Genomic DNA, 20,586 nt, shown 5'->3' on the forward strand with positions numbered 1-20,586 from the left:
AAAAATAAATAAAAAACCTTGTGAGGATTTGGGTAGTAGTTACATTCAACAATATATAAATTAATTTCTTTAAAAAACCAGTGTTTCAGTATTTTGACTTGTCATCAATGGACATGATATATCTTCACATACAAAATTATTTTTAAAAATGTCTTTGTGGGCCGGGTGCCGTGGCACGTGACTATAATCCTAGCACTTCGGGAGGCCTAGGTGGGCAGATCACTTGAGCTCAGGAATTCAAGACTAGCCTGAGTAACATGGCAAAACTCCATCTCTACAAAAAATACAAAAATTAGCTGGGTTTGATGGCATGTGTCTGTAGTCCCAGCTACCCGGGAAGCTGAGGTGGGAGGATCGTTAAAGCCCAGGAGTTCGAGGCTGCAGTGAGCCGAGATTGTGCCACTGCACTCCAGCCTGGGTGACAGAGCGAGACCCTGTCTCAATAAACAAAACAAAACGAAAACAAATATCTTTGTGAACTTTTCTACTTTTTTTTTATATTGGTCAGATACATTTTTCATTATGCTTATTTCTCTATATTTTATATGGTTGTTAGGAATAGTATCTTTAAAAACTGTATTTTCTTGCTGGTGCATAGGAATATCATTGCCTTTTGCATGCTTATTTGATTAGCCGCTTTGCTGAGACCATTTTAATTTATGTTTGTGTGTCAGATGACTGTTTTGGGTTTCTGAGGTTATACAGTCATTTCATATGCACCTAAGAATCATTTTGTCTGTTTTCAATGTCTGTGCTTTCTATTTAATTGGCCAGACCCGACTTGACTTTTCTTTTCTTTTCTTTTCTTTCCTTTTCTTTTCTTTTTTTCAGACAAGGTCTCACTGTCACTCAGGCTAGAGTGCAGTGGAGTACAGAGGCTCACTGCAGCCTTGACCTCTTGGGTTCAAGCGATCTTCTTCCCACTTCAACCCCCAAGTATCTGTGACTACAGGCACACACCACCATGCCCAGCTAGTTTTAAATTTTTTTCTGTAGAGACAGGGTCTCACTATGTTTCCCAGGCTAGTCTCAAACTCCTGGGCTCAAGCAATCCTTCCACTTTGGTCTCCCAATGTACTGGGCTTACAGACATGAGACACAATGCCCGGCCTGGCAAGAACTTTCATGATGCTATTTAGGGATACTGGTGATGAAAGACATCCTTATTTTCTTCTTTGTTTTAAAGGGAAAGCTTCTTCCATTACTTTGATGTTGCTCCTGGGATGTATGATGAGATCTGCCTACTCCTACCCAAAGGGACTGGTGTAATTCACAACAACTCTAACAAAACTTCTTTCCAGCCCTTAATATATCTGTCACAGAGCACTAGAGGGCTTGTTGTTTGGAACTATTACTCTTTTTAGAATCCCCAGCTTGCCCCAAGCTCTGAGCCCACAGTGCCTCTTTGCTTCCAGCTCAGCCCTTGCTCTCTTTCTTCTGAAAGCCTGACTTTTGGGAACTTGTTCCTCCCTGGCAGGATTTAGCAGTCTCTCCTGCCAACCCCACCTGCTGATAGAAGAGCTGGTGTTTGACATTGGACAGCCACAGGGCTGGGTTACCAAGAGCAGCCCTGGACCAGAGGAGGCATTAACAACACCCCTTATAGGCTGCCTGGCAGAGGAGCCCTGTGGACCCTCAGTCATCTGGACTTTTGCCCTTTTCCCACCTGTCCCTTTTTTCCCCCCAAACCACATCTGTGAGGTCAACTGGAACCCCTGCCTTGCCCATGAGTCTGCTGGACTTCTGGTACTATGCTCTGGGGGTCTTCCCAGTCCACTGGGAAAATAGCACAAAAAGGGGTTAATACAACACAGGGCGAAGAGGTCTTATTCGCATTATATGAGGCTCAGCTCATGGAGCAACTAACTGCTTAGGACAGTCAGAGAAAGCTTCATGGAGGAGGTGACATTTGAGCTGGGTCTTGGAAATTCTATGAGGCAGATGAGGGAGAAAGGCTTCAATTGTGATTATTTCCATGTATTTCGTATTATTGTTGCTGTTAGGAACAGAATCTTTTAAAACCATATTTTATTGCTGGCATATAGAAATATTGAGTTTCACATGTTTATTTTGGAGCAATCTTCAAAGGCTTAGAAGCCTGGGAGAGCCTGGCCTCTTTGGGGAAAAGATGAGAGTTTTCTGAGACATAAATGAGGTGGTGCTGTCAGGGTCGATGAGTGCTGTTGGGGTTTGAGGTTGGGGGCTGACTGGACACCAGCAAAAGGGGTGACCCACAAGACTTCTGGAAGAGATGAGATGGAAGCTGGCCTGAAAGCATAAAGAGGCATTAGATCCAGTGGCAAAGGAGGTAAAGTGGAAGGGGAGGACTGCTACAATATTTGTAGCATTCCTGCTAAGTATCTTCTAGGCGCTTTGTTAGTCATTATTTTACTACATTTAATTTTTCCCAACAGCTCTGCTAGGCGTGATGGTACCTTCATTGTGTGGATGAGGAAACTGAGGCTCAGGGAACTTGTGTGACACCTTGATGAACTGGACAGACTAATTTCTGAACCCTTATGCTTTTAGTGTCTGTCTGCTGCTGTTCATATATATAATAATATATATAATTATATATGTATATATAGCAGTTTTATTGATATATAATTCACATGCCACACAATTCATCCACTTAAAATGTACAATTCAGTGGTTTTACTATGTTCAGAGTTGAGCAGTTATCACCACAATCCAATCTTAGAACTTTTTTTTTTTTTTTTGAGATAGTCTCACTCTGTTGCCCAGGTTGGAGTGCAGTGGTGTGATCTCAGCTCACTGCAACCTTTGCCTCCCAGGTTCAAGCGATTCTCATGACTCAGCCTCCCGAGTAGTTGGGATTGCAGGCATGTGCCACCATGCCCAGCTAATTTTTTTTTTTTTTTTGTAGTTTTAGTAGAGATGGGGTTTCTCTATATTGGCCAGGCTGGTCTTGAACTCCTGGCCTCAAGTGATCTGGCCACCTCAGCCTCCCAAAGTGCTGGGATTACAGGCATGAGCCACTGCGCCCCGCCCAATTGTAGAACATTTTTATTACCCCTACAAAGAAATCCCCCACCCTCCATCCCCTGCAGCCTTGGCTAATCTACTTTCTGTCTGTATGTATTTGCCTATTCTTGACATTTCATATAATGAAACTGTACAATATGCAGGCCTTTGTAACTGGCTTCTTTTGCCTGGCATCACATTTTCAGGGTTCAGCCATGCTATAGCTGCTATAACATACATTGGTACTTTATTTCTTTTTAAAAATTTTTTTTTGGTGGGGAGACAGAGTCTTGCTCTGTTGCCCAGGCTGGTGTGCAGTGGTATGATCTGGGCCCACTGTAACTTCCACCTCCAGGCTCAAGTGATTCTCTTGCCTCAGCCTTGTGAGTAGCTGGGATTACAGGTGCATACCACCATGCCCGGCTTTTTTTTTTTGTTTTTAGTAGAGATAGGATTTCACCATGTTGGCCAGGCTGGTCTCGAACTCTTGGCTTCAAGCCATCCACCCGCCTTGGCCTCCCAAAGTGCTGGGATTACAGGCGTGAGCCACCACGCCTGGCCACTTCATTTCTTTTTATTGCTGGATGATATTCCCTTTCATGGAGAGACCACATTTTGCTGATCCAGTCCCCAGTTGGTGGACATTTGGGTTGTTACCACTTTCTGGCTTTCGGGCCATTGTGAATAATGCTGCCATGAACATCCACATGTAATGTGTTTTTGCATGGACGTATGTTTTTGTCTCTTGGGTATATACCTAGGAGTGGAGTGACTGGGTCATATGGTAACTCTGTGCTCTGTGTTTAATCATTTGAGGAACGGCCTGACTGTTCCGCACAGCGGCTTCCCAGCTGCTGCTTGTACAAGGCTTGCCTTCAGCGTGACAGGACTAGGAAGAAGATCAAACCATAAAGTCTGTGTGAATTGCCTGTTTTCAAAGAAGTAGACTATTGTAAAGCAGTCTTTAGACTGCATCTGCGCTGTCGAGTCTTTGATGATTCTAAAGGGACTTGTGGATTCTGCAGGATCTCAAGGGCACTGCTATGAATGCCAGTCATCTTTGTGCTGGCAGACACGATTCTGGCTAGTAGGCTGTGGTAACAGAGATGGTGCTAACATAAATCTTCAGGTTCAGGGTGCAAGGGACGGACAGGTGTGAGTTAATGCCTATGAGGAGGGCTCCTGGAAGAGGGAGGGCAGGGTCTGAAGCCTGGTCCTGGGGAGACAGGTGGGAGGGCAAGGAGGCTGGAAGGGGGCATGGAGGTGGGGTCTATGTGAGTCTGGGACAAGTTCTCGAGCAGCTGTGGCTGATAACTCTGGTTTGTCTTTGTTCTTTGGCTGCAGACCTGGCCGAGTGCAAGCTGGTCTCCTTTCCCATTGGCATCTACAAGGTCCTGCGGAATGTCTCTGGCCAGATCCACCTCATCACCCTGGCTAACAACGAGCTTAAGTCCCTCACCAGCAAGTTCATGACCACGTTCAGTCAGCTCCGAGGTAGGCCCTGGTCAGCTCCAGCCAGGAGGGCATGGCCAGCCCTCATCCCTCAGGCTCTGACCCTGTCTGGGGAGTGCCACCAGAGCTGGTCCCTGGTCAGCGACACCCATGAAGTCATTCCCATGGGTAGACTTTGAAAATGGACCTGTGTTCTCCCTGCAGCTTGGAACTCTCTAGGTCACTTCTGCCTCTAGCTGGCCGTGAAGCAGATTGAACAAGGGTCAAGGGTGTGGTTCCTGGAGTGATTCTCTTGTTCTGAACAGACCAGCAGGGTGTTTGGGTCCTGAGGCTCTGGGAGTCGTTATTTCCCAGTAGTCTTGAATGAGCCCCCTTCTCACCTTCCAATCTAGTGTTGTTCTCCTGTGTTGCTCTCTCAGTTCAGGAGTGACAGATGCCAGGGATGTTGGCATTTTCTTTTCTTTTTTTTTTTTTGAGATGGAGTCTTGCCGTGTCACCCAGGCTGGAGTGCAGTGGTGTGATCTCGGCTCACTGCAGCCTCCATCTCCCAGGTTCAAGCGATTCTCCTGCCTCAGCCTCCCAAGTAGCTGGGATTACAGGTGTGTGCCACCACACCTGGGTCATTTTAACATTTTTAATAGAGGTGGGGTTTTACCATGTTGGCCAAGCTGGTCTCAAACTCCTGACCTCCGGTGATCTGCCCGCCTCAGTCTCCCAAAGTGCTGGGATTACAGGTATGAGCCACCGTGCCTGGCCGATGTTGGCATTTTCTCTGCTGGGCATATTCAGAGCATGTGGATGTAGGTGCTTGGCATCAAGGTGGCAGGAGTCCAGCAGGTGGGCCTCGTAGATGCTCTAGAAATGGTTCCTCTGGATGGACAAGCAGTGTGGCCTGACTGCTGCCGTGCCTGCCCTCTTCTCCAGAGAGCAGTCTCTCCATCCTTCTACTAGAGGTCACTGCTGCTCAGTGACCCATGTGGCAGAGCTATGGCGTGGGCGCCTGTTGTACGTTTGTGAAAGAGTGGAGTGGGAGAATTGTGGAGGGCACAGGAAGCCTAGGGGGGCAGATCCTGCTTCATCCCAGACTCACATGGACCCCAACTCCATGCCCCCTTCCAGCCTCCTTGCCCTCACACCTGTCTCCCCTGGAGACCAGGCTTCAGAGCCTGCCGTCTGTCTTCCAGGAGCCTTCCTCACAGGCATTAACTCACACCTGTCCCTCCCTTGCACCCTGAACTTAAGGATTTGTAACAGCACCATCTCTGTTGCCACAGCCTACTAGCCAGAATTGTGTCTGCTGGTACAGTGACGACCGGCATTCATAGCAGTGCCCTTGAGACTTTGCAGAATCCACAAGTCCCTTTGGAATCATCAAAGACTCAACAGCGAAGATGCAGTTTAAAGAGTGCTTCACAATAGTCTACTTCTTTGAAAACAGGCAATTCACACAGACTTTCTTCCTAGTCCTGTCACACTGAAGGCAAGCCTCATACAAGTAGCAGCTGGAAAGCCGCTGTGTAGAAAGGTCAAGCAGTTCCTCAAATGGTTAAACACAGAGCACACAGTTACCATATGACGCAGTCACTCCCCTCCTACATATATACCCAAGAAATGTAAAAACATACGTCCATGTTGCTAGGTGCAGCGGCTCACGCTTGTAATCCCAGCACTTTGGGAGGCTGAGGCAGGTGAATCCCCTGAGGTCAGGAGTTCGAGATCAGCCTGACCAACATGGCGAAACTCTGTCTCTACTAAAAATACAAAAATTAGCCGGGTGTGGTGGTGCACACCTGTAATCCCAACTACTTGGGAGGCTGAGGCAGGAGAATCGCTTGAACCTGGAAGGTGGAGGTTGCAGTGAGCTGCGATCGTGCCATTGCACTCCAGCCTGGGTGACAGAGCAAGACTCTGTCTCAAAAAAACAAAACAAACAAACAAACAAAAACCAAAAAAAACAAAACCATACATCCATGCAAAAACACATTACACATGGATGTTCATGGCAGCATTATTCATAACAGCCTGAAAGCTGGAAAGTGGAAACAACCCAAATGTCTTATCAACTGGGAAATGGATCCACAGAATGTGGTGTCCCTATGAAAGGGAATATCATCCAGGATCTACGTGATAGGGATATGAAAAGGGTCTAAGATCCTGTTTAGAGAAAGAAATACATGAAATGCTGATGATGCATGAGGGACCCGAGCAAGCCTATCTCATAGGGCTGACTTTAGGCTGGGCAAGCTTCCTAGAGGAGGTGTGGGCATTGGACAGGCCAGGAGGGAGAGGGTGCATGAAGTGGTAAACACAGTGCAGGGACAGTGGCTCAGGCGGGAGCTACAGGCAGGACCTGGAAAGGCCACCGTGCAAACAGAAGGACAAGGAGGAGGCATTAGTCTACATAGCTGTTTCTGAGTGAAGCTCACAGAGTTTGTTGCATTTGTGCCTGAAAAGCTAAAATCCCTATGACTTGGAGGACAGGGAGAGGCTCCTAGAGCAGGATTTCCAGGTCTGGAACTATCCAGGCCATGGCTGCCTTTCCAGGCCACCTGTGTTAGTCCCAGGGTCCTCTAGTGCTATACTCAGCCAATTGGGATTGGATGTTTGCTTTCCCGAGGAGAATAGAATGATTGAAAATGGAGGGCGGGGCTGTCTAGGCCCCCAGAAAGGGCACAGTCAGGCCCTTTGGGTAAGAGGAGAGTTCACTTGTGCTTTTCCTTCATTAGACCTTCCCTTGAACACCTGCGTCTCCCAGACCTAGGTCCGGAGGCCCAGAAACAAAGGCCAATCCACCAGGGTCTCCCCCTGAGGAGACCAGGGTTGCAGGACACATTGTCCTCACCACCCAGTGCTGTGATATGGGTATGGACAAAATGCTGGAAGGGACTGCTGGGAAGAGGAATGAATTCTTCCTGAGTGACATGGGCAGGGCCTAGGTATGGATGCAAGAGCTTTGAAACTGCTTGACATTTGGGGAGAGCCTTGTGGGATGAGTAAGTAGGCCCTCTCCAGAGGGCACGGGGAAAGGTGCCAGAGAAATGCTACTTAGCCCATGCATCTGTGGGATGCGGAAATGTATTTACGTAGCACCTTCTGGTTAGAAGTCTGTTGAAGTTGCTGTTTGAACTCCTTCTCTGCTGCCAGTGGCTCCTGACTCCCTCATGCTGCCTTGAATCACAAAGTGCCTGCTAATTGAATTCACAGAGGCAGCAGATTGAGGGATGTGGTGGCAGCAGGGAGGGTGGGAGCTGAGCACCCCGTTGAGCTCTCCCCCTACCCTGAGAGATGGCTCTGGGCCTGAGCCTTTGTTGTGGTTTCTCTTTCAAATAGAAAAGCCCACTTTTATGTGTGAAGAGGAGGCTTAAATAGGCCTGGCTGAGCTCAGCAGGCCTGCTGTGCCCTCCTCTGGGTGCTTGACAGAGGTGGGCTGCCTTGGTGCTGGGGAGAGAACAAGCTGCTTCCTCCCTGCCTGCCACAATGTCTCCTGGGGCTGCCCTGGGGACTCTTCTGCAAGGCCCAAGGACCTGGCAGGGGTGGGTCATCTCTAGGTGATTCCATCCCCTTGATGTCCTTCATCTCTTTTATGGAAGGAAAAAATAAGACATGAGAAAGCCAAGGGCACACATGGAATTGGTCTGATGGCAGGTGGGCCCTGCAGAGAGTGGGTCCCCTTGTCCCACTCTGGCTCTTCTGTCCCTTCTGCTCCTGTATCCCTGTTTCCCCTCTTCCTCAAGTCTTAGCTCTTTTTAGTGAGTGTGTCCTGGGACTGCCAGACCAGAGGTGTAGGAGGCACACCTATGGCAATAAACGAAGACCACCCAAATGAGAAAAGCAAAGGCTATGTACTCGGAGCTTGCTACAGCGAAGGAGTCAGTCACCATCACTTGTGTGTCGGCAGAGACTCAAAGGCAGGCAGCAGAGTGGTAGAGCGGAAAAAAGTGAAGACTTCAGGTACTCTCTGTTGGCACGGGGGAGTTCTAACTAGAGGCGGAGCATCCTCTGCAATTGACAAGGAGGGCATATTGGCTTTCTTTTGTTGGTCCTTAATTGGAAGTGGGGACAAAAATCGGGAAGCTGTTAGTTGTTAATTGAGTCCCGGCCATTTGGGACCAGTTGTTACAGGGATTATTGTTTAGCTTCCTGAATGATTGCTAGAGATAGCAGTCTGACTTCCTGCAAATCTGATGTATGGCAGGCTGGCGTCCTGGCTAGTTACTGTAGATCATGGGTTGGTTTCCTGGGCAGGCTGCTGCGGGTTATGAGTGGAGTTCTATTTTTATATTTGGCTTGGTCATTGTCTGTTTGTATATTCAGTCTCTCACACCCCTGCCCATCAACTCAATCCAGCAGATTCCCACAAGCATTGGGTTTGGTGTGGCTGTGGGGATGCACGGGTGAGTGATAACAGCAGAGCCCAAATTCACAGGCTGCTCAGCTCTCCCAGCTCCATGCTGAGCGTTCTCCCTGTATCATATCATTTAGTCCTGGTAGCACCCATGTCATTTGGGAATGATAAGAAAACTGAGAGCTGGATGTGGCCCTGGAGGAGCCCCTCATCTTGCAGGGGAGGCAGGTTTATGAGCAGACACCATGTCATAATGTGAGGGGCGGTACAGCAGATGTTTGTCCACAGTCTGTGGGTGTCCAGGTGGTGGAAGTCAGTTTTGCTTTCAGTGAGTAGGGAATCAGAAAGCCTCCAGAGGAAATGGCTTAAAGCGTGGATTTGACAGATAAGTAGGAGTTTACCAGGTAAATAAGAAGGAGTTTCTAAAGCATCTTTGGGACAGTGAAAGGTGTGTTTGGGAAATAACTAGAAAAATGGTACAAGACTGAGTGTTACAGAGTGGAGGGATGGTGTGTTGTTAGGGACTGGCTGGAAGGAGTCATCTGCCTGGGCGGGAATGTTTGGGAAGAGTTCTGGGAGGTTGGGAGGGGATAGGCCCTGTGGAAAAGGCAGAGAAGCATCCTAGCAGGGAGAAGCAGTGTGAGGCCAGGCCGAGAAGGCGCGGAACAGGCAGGGCCTTGAAGCCAAGTCATAAGGGAGGTTGTGAGCTCCTTCTGCCCTCCAAAGCGATGAGTTCCCTCATCTCAAGAGCCTGGGCCTGGGCCAAGGCAGCAGGAGGTGGCTGCTGGGGCTGCTGCAGGGCAGGGGGGCGGCTTTGGTTGGTCGGGAGCAGCTGTGTGTGGGTGCGGATGGGCGGACTGGGAGGTGGGTTGCTCCAGTCGGCCGGCCTGGGGCCTCCATGGAGACTTGCTGACCCCAAGACCCTGCATCTGGAGGCAACACAGCCTGGCGGAACTGGGCCCCAAAGGGCTTGTGAGTAGTTGGGGAGCATCCAGCAATATGGAGTTGAGACATTCCCTGGGGCTCGCGGCTCATTTTCTCTGATTTTTCAGCAGCACCAGACTTCTTGCCTCTTTCTGTTTCCCCAAGTGTGTGTTCTTTACACTGTCCCTGACAGGGAGATGCCCGCCAGCCATAAACTCCGGGAGGAAGTGTGGTTTCCTCCTTAGAGCCAGGCCCTCCCAGGGGTGACCTCGGAGATGTACCCAGGGTGAGCCCACAGGGTGCATGACACCTGGGGGGAGCCTGTCTGCAGAGGGCTCCTGGCTGCTCACTGGGCTGCCTCTTACCCTCACCACAGGGCTCTCCAGGCAGCAGCTCCTGGTGCCTGCCAGAGAAAATGGGGCGATTTTCCTCATTATCTTAGCAATTAGGACAGGCAGGAGGGAGGCACCAGGCTTTATCTTTACCTCTGGCAACCGCCTTGGTGCCAGAGGGGGCCACGCCTCAGCCTTGGCTCCTCTCTGCACACCTTGGGGAGTGGTCTTCCTGCTCCAAGGGCCCTACATGCCTGGTGCCTGGGGGTGGGTGTGGGCAGAGGGCATGGAGAAGCTAGGTTAAAGCAACTGAGTTCATGCTAACAGGCCAGGGTGGTGAGGACGGGGCGGGTCCCTCTGTTCCTCAGGCCATGCCACAAAGCTGCTGCCGTCCACGCGTGGTCAGGAGTCTTAGACGGTATTTGGGGGTGGGAAGGGGGTGTGCCAGTGAACAGTGTATGTGAGGGCCCCACAGGACTTACTATTTTCTTGAGTTCTGGGAAGGGAGGAGACGGGGGGTGTCCCCTGGGCACATGACATTTCCAAACCCGGGGAGCAAGGGAACCGTCCTCAGAAAGGCTGTTGGGGTGGTGGGGTCACAGTGTGCTATTCCTCTCCAGCTTCCTACTTCACTTCAGCCCACTGGGTTTACTTTTTCTAATAGCTGATGTTACTTAGTGGACAAAAGAGAAAAGAAGAGGGGGCTCAGGAATGTTCAGGGAGAGCCGGGCAGACATGGAAGCTTTGTGCGGTCAGTGGGATGCTGAGGTTTGGTTGTGGCCTGGGATCAGGCAGATCTACTCTGTCAGAAACACATTTTCTTTTTTTTTTTTTTAAGATGGAGTCTTGCTGTGTCACCCAGGTTGGCGTGCAGTGGCACTATCTCTGCTCACTGCCACCTCCACCTCCCGAGTTCAAGCAATTCTTCTGCCTCAGCCTCCCGAGTAGCTGGGATTACAGGCACCTGCCACCACACCCGGCTAACTTTTGTATTTTTAGTAGAGATGGGGTTTAACCATGTTGGTCAGGCTAGTCTCACACTCCTGGCCTCAGATGATCCACCCATCTTGTCCTCCCAAAGTGTTGGGATAATAGGCCTGAGCCACAGTGCCCGGCCAGAAACACATTTTCTGGTTCTTTCAGTGCAGCCCACCACTGGAATAGTGGGGTCTGGGAGAGTCCATCTCCCCTGAGTTATGCACAAGGGGCAGACCCCAATTGCAGATGATCAAGAGTTCCTACCTGGTACCAAGGCAGTGACAAGGTTGTGTCCTTCTGCATCAGTTTTTGCCATCAGTCCTCACGGGCGCCCCACCCCTGGAGCTACCTGGATGACCTCAGTGAAGCAAAGGCCAAACTGTTTGTGACCCCTGCATGGCTGCTTCTGGGCAGTGGGTCAGCCCTTCCTAGCAGTGTTAAGGAACCCAAGCGTCATGGGCTTCAGCATCCTTAGTAGAATCCCAGAGATGGGATCACTGAGGTCAGAGGGCATTTTGAGGCTCTACTACATATAGCAGAAGAACCACCCAGCAGAGACCAACCAACCTACAGAGCTACAAAAAATAAGTTAAATTCCCTGTGAAGGGGAGTTGGGGCAGCCTGGAGATGTATTGCTGCTGCACCAGCAGGAGAGCATCGCTTCCATCCTGTGTCTTAACCACCCCTAGAAACCAGCAGACCTTGACAGCACCCTTGCACCCCCAGCCCAGAATTCTGTACAGTGTGTTGGGGGAGGAGGGCACACCTGGAACACCAGGACCGTGTGGCTCTGAGCCTCTGGTACCTCTGTCCTCCAGAGCCCAAGCTAACACTTCTTGCAACCCTGTAAGGCAGAAGACTGCAGTTTCCCTTCACTTCCCTCTTCTAGGCTCTAAGTGCAGCTCATCCTTTGCTCTGCGATTCAGATGTTTCCATACCTGCCTCTGCCCTTCTTACCCATTCCCAAGCACCTCTCTTGTTGCTGTTTATGTCTCTGCCACACCTGCAGAGCTCTAAGGCTTCATTTGAAAAAGTATCCTATTTACTTATTTATTTTTGATTAGGCAGTAGATGCACACAATGTGATATTTTGAGGATTGAAAGGCTAGTGGGGAAAAATAAGTCTGCTCTTCTACTCCTGTCCCCAGACATCCAAGTCCGTGTCCAGAGACAACCACCATTACCAGTACTAGAGATACTCCATGCCTATGTAAATATAAATATACTTCATAATAGTAGCATTTATAATATACCACCATGGGTAGGTACTGTTGTAAGCAAACAGAGCATAAGTAACAAGTAACTTGCCCAAGTTTACACAGCAAGAAAAAAGAGCTACCTTAGTCTTTTCTTTTGAAACAGGTCTCCCTCTGTCACCCAGGCTGGAGTGCAGTGGTGCAATCTCGGCTCACTGCAACCTCTGCCTCCTGGGCTCAAGTGATCTTCCCACCTTAGCCTCCCGACTAGCTGGGACTACGGCACACACCATCACACCCAGCTAACTTTTTGTATTGTTTGTAGAGACAGGGTCTTGCCATGTTGCCCAGGCTAGTCTTGAACTCCTAGACTCAAGTGATCCACCTGTCTCAGCCTCCCAAAGTGTTGGGATTACAGGCGTGAGCCACCACACCTGGCCTGCCTTAGTCTTTTTTACGGAGGCAGAATGTTTAGTACTTCATTTTAGTCTGTTCCAGACCTTGTTAAAAGTGCTTTTTCTCCCCTTCCCCTTGTCCACCCCCAAGGAGTGAGTGTGGCATCTGGAAATGCCCTCTGACCCCTGTGGGCAGCAGCTGTCTCTGTGTGAAGCCTCCTCAACACTGAGCATGGGCTGGTGGAAGGACACTGCCACCTGACCATCTGACTCTGCCCTGCGGGGGAGTCCGTGCAGTCAGGGACTGTGATTGCTCATTGATGCAGGTTCAGAGCCGAGGTGCTGATTGAGGTTTGGTGAGCAGGTATTTTTGGAGCTGGCACATTCCTTCGAGCATGGGTTGTATAATTACTGCAGGCCAGCCTTGTCTGTCCCCTAATGGAATTGGCAAGCTTCTCTCTCAGCTGGGGTTAATCTAAGGCCTCTGAGTCAGCCTTGGCAATTGTCCAAGATAAGGATGGTACAGGAAGTAATAAGAGGAACTTGGGGAAGAAGAGGTCCATTTAACAGACACCGGAAACCACAGTTCAGTAGGTTTAATCAATAAGGAAATGTCATGATGGGGGCTGCTCTCAGGCTGGGTACAACGTTGGGAGTGGAATGGAGTGGGATCTTTTTCCAGAGCCCCAGTCCATCCTGGGAGCCCTGGTTGTTCCACTCTGAACCCTGGCCTGAGTGCAGGAAGAATCTTTGGAACCCCTAATGTAGTCTTCTGGGACCAGAAGATCTCAGCCCTCTCTGTCCAGAAGAGGGGGCAGTGAGACCTTGGGCAGATGGCCTGGGTGCTGTGACTCCAGAGGTGAGAAGCAAAGCCAGACGTGGCTGTGGCTGTGTTAGGCTGGAAGCCCAACACACTGGCCGATCCCGTGGCTGGGGCTTTGGCCACACTTTTGTTCTTCCTCTGAACTGGAAACAATAGAGAAAACCTTAAGTGCCCGGTTTGGGGCCATATAAGAGATAAAAAGAAAGCCAAGGCATCAGCAGCCTTGCTGGCCCCAGTTGGCCTTTGTGGACCTCAGTTTCCCTATCTGAGAAATGGGGAAACATCTACTCCGTAGTGATTTTGTGAGGTTGGAGATAATGCATATAAGGTGCCCTGTGTAGGGTTTGGTGCATGCAAGATTCTTGATGAATGATGCTTCTGATATGGTGATGGTGAAGACACTGGGGGGCTTAGTTGCAGACAAGAGAGGTCTCTGGCCAAGTAGTCAGGATGATGGTCCAGTCATAGGAATCTCTCTCCACAAGGAATTTCAGTGAGAACAGAACTGGAGAGATCCCAAGTCCACGTCTTCACGGATGGGGACCCTGAGGCTCAGAAGGGAGAAGTGGCTTTTCTGACCTGCCTCCAGGAAGATGTAGGGCAAGACCTCAGTTCAGGGTCCCCGGGTCCCCGGTCAGGCTCTTTGCCATGGAAGCAGGTGGTGTGGTCACTTGCTTCTCAGCTAATGCTAAGAGGCTGTTTTTAACTGGTTGTGTATATATACCCCACCTTACCACACAGAGGATTTGTGGAGCTTGTGACACAGGCAGCTTGGGTAGAGCAGTGGACACCACAGTGGGAGCAGAAGCAACTCAGAGACCCTGCTGGGCTGTGGCTTCTGAGAAGTGAAGCTGGATGGCTGGGGAGAACTTGCTGTCTTGCCGGCGCCTCCCGCCCCCCTCCACATCAGGGTGCATGCCCCATTCTGTCTAATTCAAGGCCTTTCTGTGGAATGCTTCCTTCCCATGGAGCTCAGATTTGGCTACCTGGAGATTTACTCTATCAATTTTGGTGGAATTTGTCACATACATTGACATTCATAAAGCCCTAGGGGTTGGACAAGAGGGTGACTGACAGGGGTGGGACATCCATCCCCAGGAACCTGCTCTCTTTGCCCTCCCTTGGGGAGGGGCCTAGAAGCAGCTCCATGGTTTGGTTCCCACTCAAAACCTACTAGGTTTATTATAAACAACTTTATTCTTATAAATTTGGCAACTTAGAAGAAATGGACCATGTTCTTGAAAACCACAAACCACTAAAACTCAGCCAAGATGAAATAGAAGATCTGAATAGACCTATGACTATCAAATAAGTGGAATTCATAAATAAAAAGATCCCAAAGAAGAAATCTCCAAGCCCAGGTGATTGCATTGGAGAATTCTGTCAAACTTTTAAAATGAGAATTAACATCAATTTTACACAGCCTCTTCCAGAAAATAGAAGGGAAAGGCATGCTTCCCAATCCATGCTATGAAGTTGATATTACTCTGATATCAAATGGAGACAAAGACGGTACAAAAAATGTGAAAGAAAAAGAAAATACAGACCAATATCTCCTATGAACACAGATGGAAAGATTCGCAGCAAAATATTACCAGTCAAATTCAGCAATGTATAAGAAGAATATATGACATGTGTAAGTGGGATTTATCAATTATTCCAGGTGTGCAAGTCTGGGTCCAACTTTAGAAATCAATCAGTGTAATCTATTATATGAAAAGGCTAGGCTGGGCAAGGTGGCTCACACCTGTAATCCTAGCACTTTGGGAGGCCGAGGTCAGTGGATTGCCTGAGCTTGGGAGTTCAAGACCAGCCTGGGCAACATGGGGAAACCCCGTCTCTAGTGAAATACAAAAAATCAGCTGGGCATAGTGGCAGCATGCACTTGTAATCCCAGCTACTCGGGAGGCTGAGACAGGAGAATCGCTTGAACCCGGGAGGCAGAAGTTGCAGTGAGCCGAGATCGTGCCACTGCACTCCAGTCTGGGGGACGGAACCAGACTTCATCTCAAAAAAAAAAAAAAAAAAAAGGCAAAAGAAGAAGAATCACACAATCATATCATTTGACAAAGAAAAAGCATTTGACAAACTCTAACTCTCAGTACACTAGAAATACAGAGAAACTACCTCAACTTGGTAAAGAGCATCTTCAAAAATCCTACAGCTAACATCAGACTTAATGATGAAAGGCTTTCCTCCAAGCTGGGAACAAGGCAAGTATGTCCACTCTCATCCTCAAAGTTCTAACCACTGCAATAAAACAACAACAAGAAGAAGATAGCTTTTCCCTGGGCTTTTTGCAGAACTGTTTTTTTTCACTCTGACCTCAAATTCCTTCCTAGCAATCTGAAATAACCTTTTCTTGTTTACTATTTCTCCCTGCACTCGTCTGTAAGCTTGTTAAGGTTAGGATCTAGTCTGTCTCATTGCCATGATTTCCCGCTGTCTAGCAGAGCCTGCCCTGTGGTAGGTGCTGAGTAATATTTGTTGAGTAAGTGGAGGCTGTTTTGGCATCATTGGCTCTGACTGGCTTCCTGCAATCCATGTGTCACAGCTGCGCTGACCCTCTCTTATTTTCCCTTTTGATTCCTGCTATCATGTTGGCTTTCAGTTTTGTTTCTGCAAAGGTTCCATAATCCAGGAACCAAGTGTCATATGTCTTCTGTCTCTAAGAAAGTCTCACTCTCACTCCGTTGCCCAGGCTGGAGTGCAGTGGCATGATCTTGGCTCACTGCAACCTCCACCTCCCGGGTTCAAGTAATTCTCCTGCCTCAGCCTCCCAAGTAGCTGGGATTACAGCTGTGTACCGCCATTCCTGACTGATTTTTGTATTTTTAGTAGAGACAGAGTTTCACCCTGTTGTGCAGGTTGGTCTTGAACTCCTGGCCCCAAGTTATCCACCCACCTTGGCCTCCTAAAATGCTGGGATTACAGGCATGAGCCACTGCGCCTGGCCTTGTTGAGTGTATTTAATTTTCAAAGATTACCCTTTTCTGGTCGGGCATGGTGGCTCCTGCCTGTAATCCTAGCACTTTGGAAGGCCGAGGCGGGTGTATCACCTGTGGTCAGGAGTTCGAGACTAGCCTGGCCAACATGGCAAAACCCTGTCTCTCGTAAAAGTCCAAAAATTAGCTGAGTGTGGTGGTGGGCGCCTATAATCCCAGCTTCTTGGGAGGCTGAGGCAGGAGAATTGCTTGAACCCGGGGAGTGAAGGTTGCAGTGAGCCAAGATCACACCACTGCACTCCAGCCTGGGCGAAAGAGCAAAACTCCATCTCAAAAAAAACTCCAAAAAACAAAGATTACCTTTTTTACGTTCAGTTACAAGGCTGAGCATATAGCAGGTGCTTAGTAAATATGTGACTAGGCTGAGCATATAGTAGGTGCTTAGTAAATATGTGACTAGGCTGAGCATATAGTAGGTGCTTAGTAAATATGTGACTTGTGTAGCTTATCCTGCCTTTCACAGCTCTCTCAGCTCATCATCACAGCCTGTGATAAACAGGCAGGAAAGACCTTCTCATGAGGCCACCTAGAGAGAGAATGGGCCCAAGGACACCTGATGAGTTGGAACATAACCAGGTCCTTCCTGGTTCTCCTCTTGTCATTCTTTGGCCACTGAATAAGCAAGGATTTAATGGTTATGTATTCTGAGAACAGGTATTGAAGGGATTAGGGGTGTAAAACTGGATGAAGTGAGGTGCCAGGGTGGCCTGCTTCTCTTAGGGAGGGGAAAAATGCAGAGCCCATGAGACAGGACAATGATGGACGAGATGAGGAGTCAGGCTCTGGACATGGCTGGCTGGGGTTCAAATCCTGGTTTGGGGGTTGGGAGAGGAAAGTCACATACCTTGGGGAGAGGCTGGGGTTTCTGTGACCTTGGGCAAGTTATTTCACCTCTTTGTAAATTGATGGTAATGGGTTATAGAAAAATCACAATGATGATTACATGTAAATCCCTAGAACAAGTGCCTCAAATGTAGTAATGCTCTATTAGCGTAGTAATAGGTGTTAGCTATCATTATTACTTTTTTTTTTCAGATAGAGTCTCACTTTGTAGCCCAGGCTGGAGTGCAGTGGTGCGATCTCAGCTACTGCAACCTCTTTCTCCTGGGATTCTTGTGCCTCGGATTCTCGTGCCTCAGCCTCTCAAGAAGCAGGGATTACAGGCACGTGCCACCCTGCCTGGCTAATTTTTGTATTTTTAATAGAGATGGAGTTTCACCATGTTGGCCAGGCTGGTCTCGAACTCTTGATCTCAAGTGATCCGTCTGCCTCAGCCTCCCAAACTGCTGGGATTACAGGCGTGAGCCACTGCGCCTGGCTGAGATCTTCTTTACTCAGTCCACTGATTTAAATGCTGATCTCCTCCAGAAAAACCTAACAGAACATCCAGAAATCATGTTTGACCAGCTGTCTGGGCATCCCTTAGCCTACTCAAGTCGACAAATAAAATTAAACATCACAGCCCCCACATCAGCTTCCACGGCCGCGTCGGCCATGACCCCCAAGACTGCAGACAGGGGCAAGCTCCCAACAGGCTCTTGGAAATGTCTCCGGGGTAGATGCTTCTTATTTTTCTCAGCCACTGTGGAAATATAATTAGACTCATGCCTGAGTTGGTTTGATAAAAGGCTATTTAAAAAAATTCTGAACATGTCGGCCGGGCGCGGTGGCTCACGCCTGTAATCCCAGCACTTTGGGAGGCCGAGGCGGGCAGATCACGAGGTCAGGAGATTGAGACCATCCTGGCTAACATGGTGAAACCCTGTCTCTACTAAAAATACAACAACAACAAAAAAATTAGCCGGGCGTGGTGGCAGGCGCCTGTAGTCCCTACTACTTGGGAGGCTGAGGCAGGAGAATGGCTTGAACCCGGGAGGTGGATCTTGCAGTGAGCCAAGATCGCACCACTGCACTCCAGCTTGGGCAACAGAGCGAGACTCTGTCTCAAAAAAAAAAAAAAAAAAAAAAGTCTGAACATGTCAAAAAATTGGGGATAACAAAATCAAGTGAGGGGAGATTCTCCTCCCTACCCTCTGGCAGTTATCCTGGTGGCCCTGCCGAGCTGTGTGTGGAGTCTGGCCCTATAGTGTGAGAGCCCAGGCCAGCAGCTTCTGAGATTCCCCCCAAGTGAATACGCTGTGTGTCTGTGACACTGGCTGTGTTTATCAGCTTCCTGATGCTTGGTGCTCCAAACCCGTGTTCCCAAATGCCTCAGGGCCCCTTGGGAGATTTTTTTTTTTTTTTTTGAAACAGAGTCTGGCTCTGTCACACAAGCTGGAGTGCAGTGGTGTGATCTTGGCTCACTGCAACCTCCACCTCCAGGGTTCAAGCAATTCTCCTGCTTCAGCCTCTGAGTAGCTGGGACTACAGGAGCATGCCGCCACGCCCAGCTAATTCGAGGGGGCTTTTTGAAGCATTTTCTTCTTTCCTCAGCCTAAGCATGGGCAGTTAGCCATACAGGTCTAGGACATAAGTAACTCAGTACTAACAAGATTCCTGGGTTCCTCTGGCTGCCCTGTGTGGTTTGCCGTATCTATCAGTCCGTCCGTCCATCCATCCTCCTGTCTATCTCAATATTTACGTGGTATTTACTATGTGCCTAGCACTGTTCAAAGTCTTTTTCATGTATTATTTCACTGAAACCTTACAACAACCCTACAGAGAAAGAGGATCTAGTACAGTCCTCATTTCACAGATGAAGAAATGGAGACAAAGACAAACAGCCTGCCTGAGTTCACACAGTCAGGAAGAATCCTGGGACATCTAGCCCCAGAGCGTGTGTTTGTAACCCCCATAACCCACTGTACAGCCTCCCACCACAAGCCTCAGGGGGAGAGGTTCAGGGCGGCCCGACTCCCCCACTGTGCATGGGGCTGTACACCACTTCTGGACACTGGCTCATGTCCTGGGCGTCTGTGTAGGCGAGCGGATCTTCTGGTGGGGTGCAGGATGCAGCAGGTCCCAGGGAGGGAGGGGTGAGAGCTGGGTGGGCTGTTGGGGAGCCTTCCTGTAGGTGGTGCAGGCATGCTGGGATTCCAGACATGGAAATGAAACAAACCTGGGCACAGCTGGCACCATCAAGGACTTTGGCCACCTCCCTGTCTGCAACACTGAATGGTACCTGGAAGCAAAGCTGTGTCCTCAAAAATGCCCTGTGATCACCCACTGATGCCCCACGGAGGCCAGGCTGCTCCCTCTGTGGCCCATACAGGCCTTGCTGACAGACAGGCTGCAAACTGCGGATTTGGAGGTGCTGTTGGCAGCCAGACCATGGAGCATGGCTGCCTGTTCCTTGGAAATGAGGGCTTAGAGAAATAAACTAAACAAGAACCAAATGGCCAGAGAAAGTGGGCCATGTTCTCAGCTAAGAAGAAATGTCTGTTCCAGCAAAGTGACTTCTGAGCAACTCCACAGGGCAGCTGCTCCCAGCCTGGAATGTGCTCTTCCCCCCAACTCCAGACTGGTGTAAATCCACCTAGGGCCCAGATTCCTCATCTGGCAACAGTGTCCAGAGAGAATTGAGTAACATTATTTTTGTGGAACACAATAACAACTATTTTCTTTTTTTTCTTTTCCTTTTTTTTTTTTTTTTTTGAGATGGAGTTTTGCTCTGTTGCCCAGGCTGTAGTGCAGTGACACCATCTCAGCAACTGCAACCTCCACCTCCTGGGTTCAAGGAATTCTCCTGCCTCAGCCTCTGAAATAACTGGGATTACAGGTGCCCGCCACCATGCCTGGCCAATTTTTTTTTTTTTTTTTTTTGAGATGGAGTCTCGCTCTGCTGCCAGACTGGAGTGCAGTGGCGCGATCTTGGCTCACTGCAACCTCCGACTCCCGGGTTCAAGCGATTCTCCTGCCTCAGCCCCTCAAGTAGCTGGGATTACAGGTGCCCGCCACCACACCCAGCTAATTTTTGTATTTTTAGTAGAGACAGGGTTTCACCATGTTGGTCAGGCTGGTCTTGAACTCCTGACCCCAGGTCATCCGCCCACCTCGGCCTCTCAAAGTGCTAGGATTACAGACGTGAGCCACCGCGACCAGCCTATTTTTCTTTTTATATAAGTAAGAAAGAACAAATCAATTTTAAGGAAAAATAGTAGTGTATATGGAACAGATATTTGGCAGAACTGGAAGGGTGATAGATTCATTCA

General features: G+C 49.1%; 1 protein-coding gene across 2 annotated transcripts in view; it reads left to right on the forward strand.

Annotated features, from left to right (window-relative positions):
• The window catches only part of LRRC20 (leucine rich repeat containing 20), a 97,702-nt gene that overhangs the window by 40,975 nt on the left and 36,141 nt on the right, over window positions 1-20,586 (forward strand). For both annotated transcript variants that reach the window (XM_054436957.2, XM_054436958.2), the window contains one exon: window positions 4,330-4,479. In XM_054436957.2, the coding sequence (XP_054292932.1) occupies window positions 4,330-4,479 (150 nt within the window). The remainder of the gene's footprint in view (window positions 1-4,329; window positions 4,480-20,586) is intronic.

This window comes from Pongo pygmaeus, chromosome 8 (genome assembly GCF_028885625.2).
Source record: "Pongo pygmaeus isolate AG05252 chromosome 8, NHGRI_mPonPyg2-v2.0_pri, whole genome shotgun sequence".
NCBI lineage: Eukaryota > Metazoa > Chordata > Mammalia > Primates > Hominidae > Pongo > Pongo pygmaeus.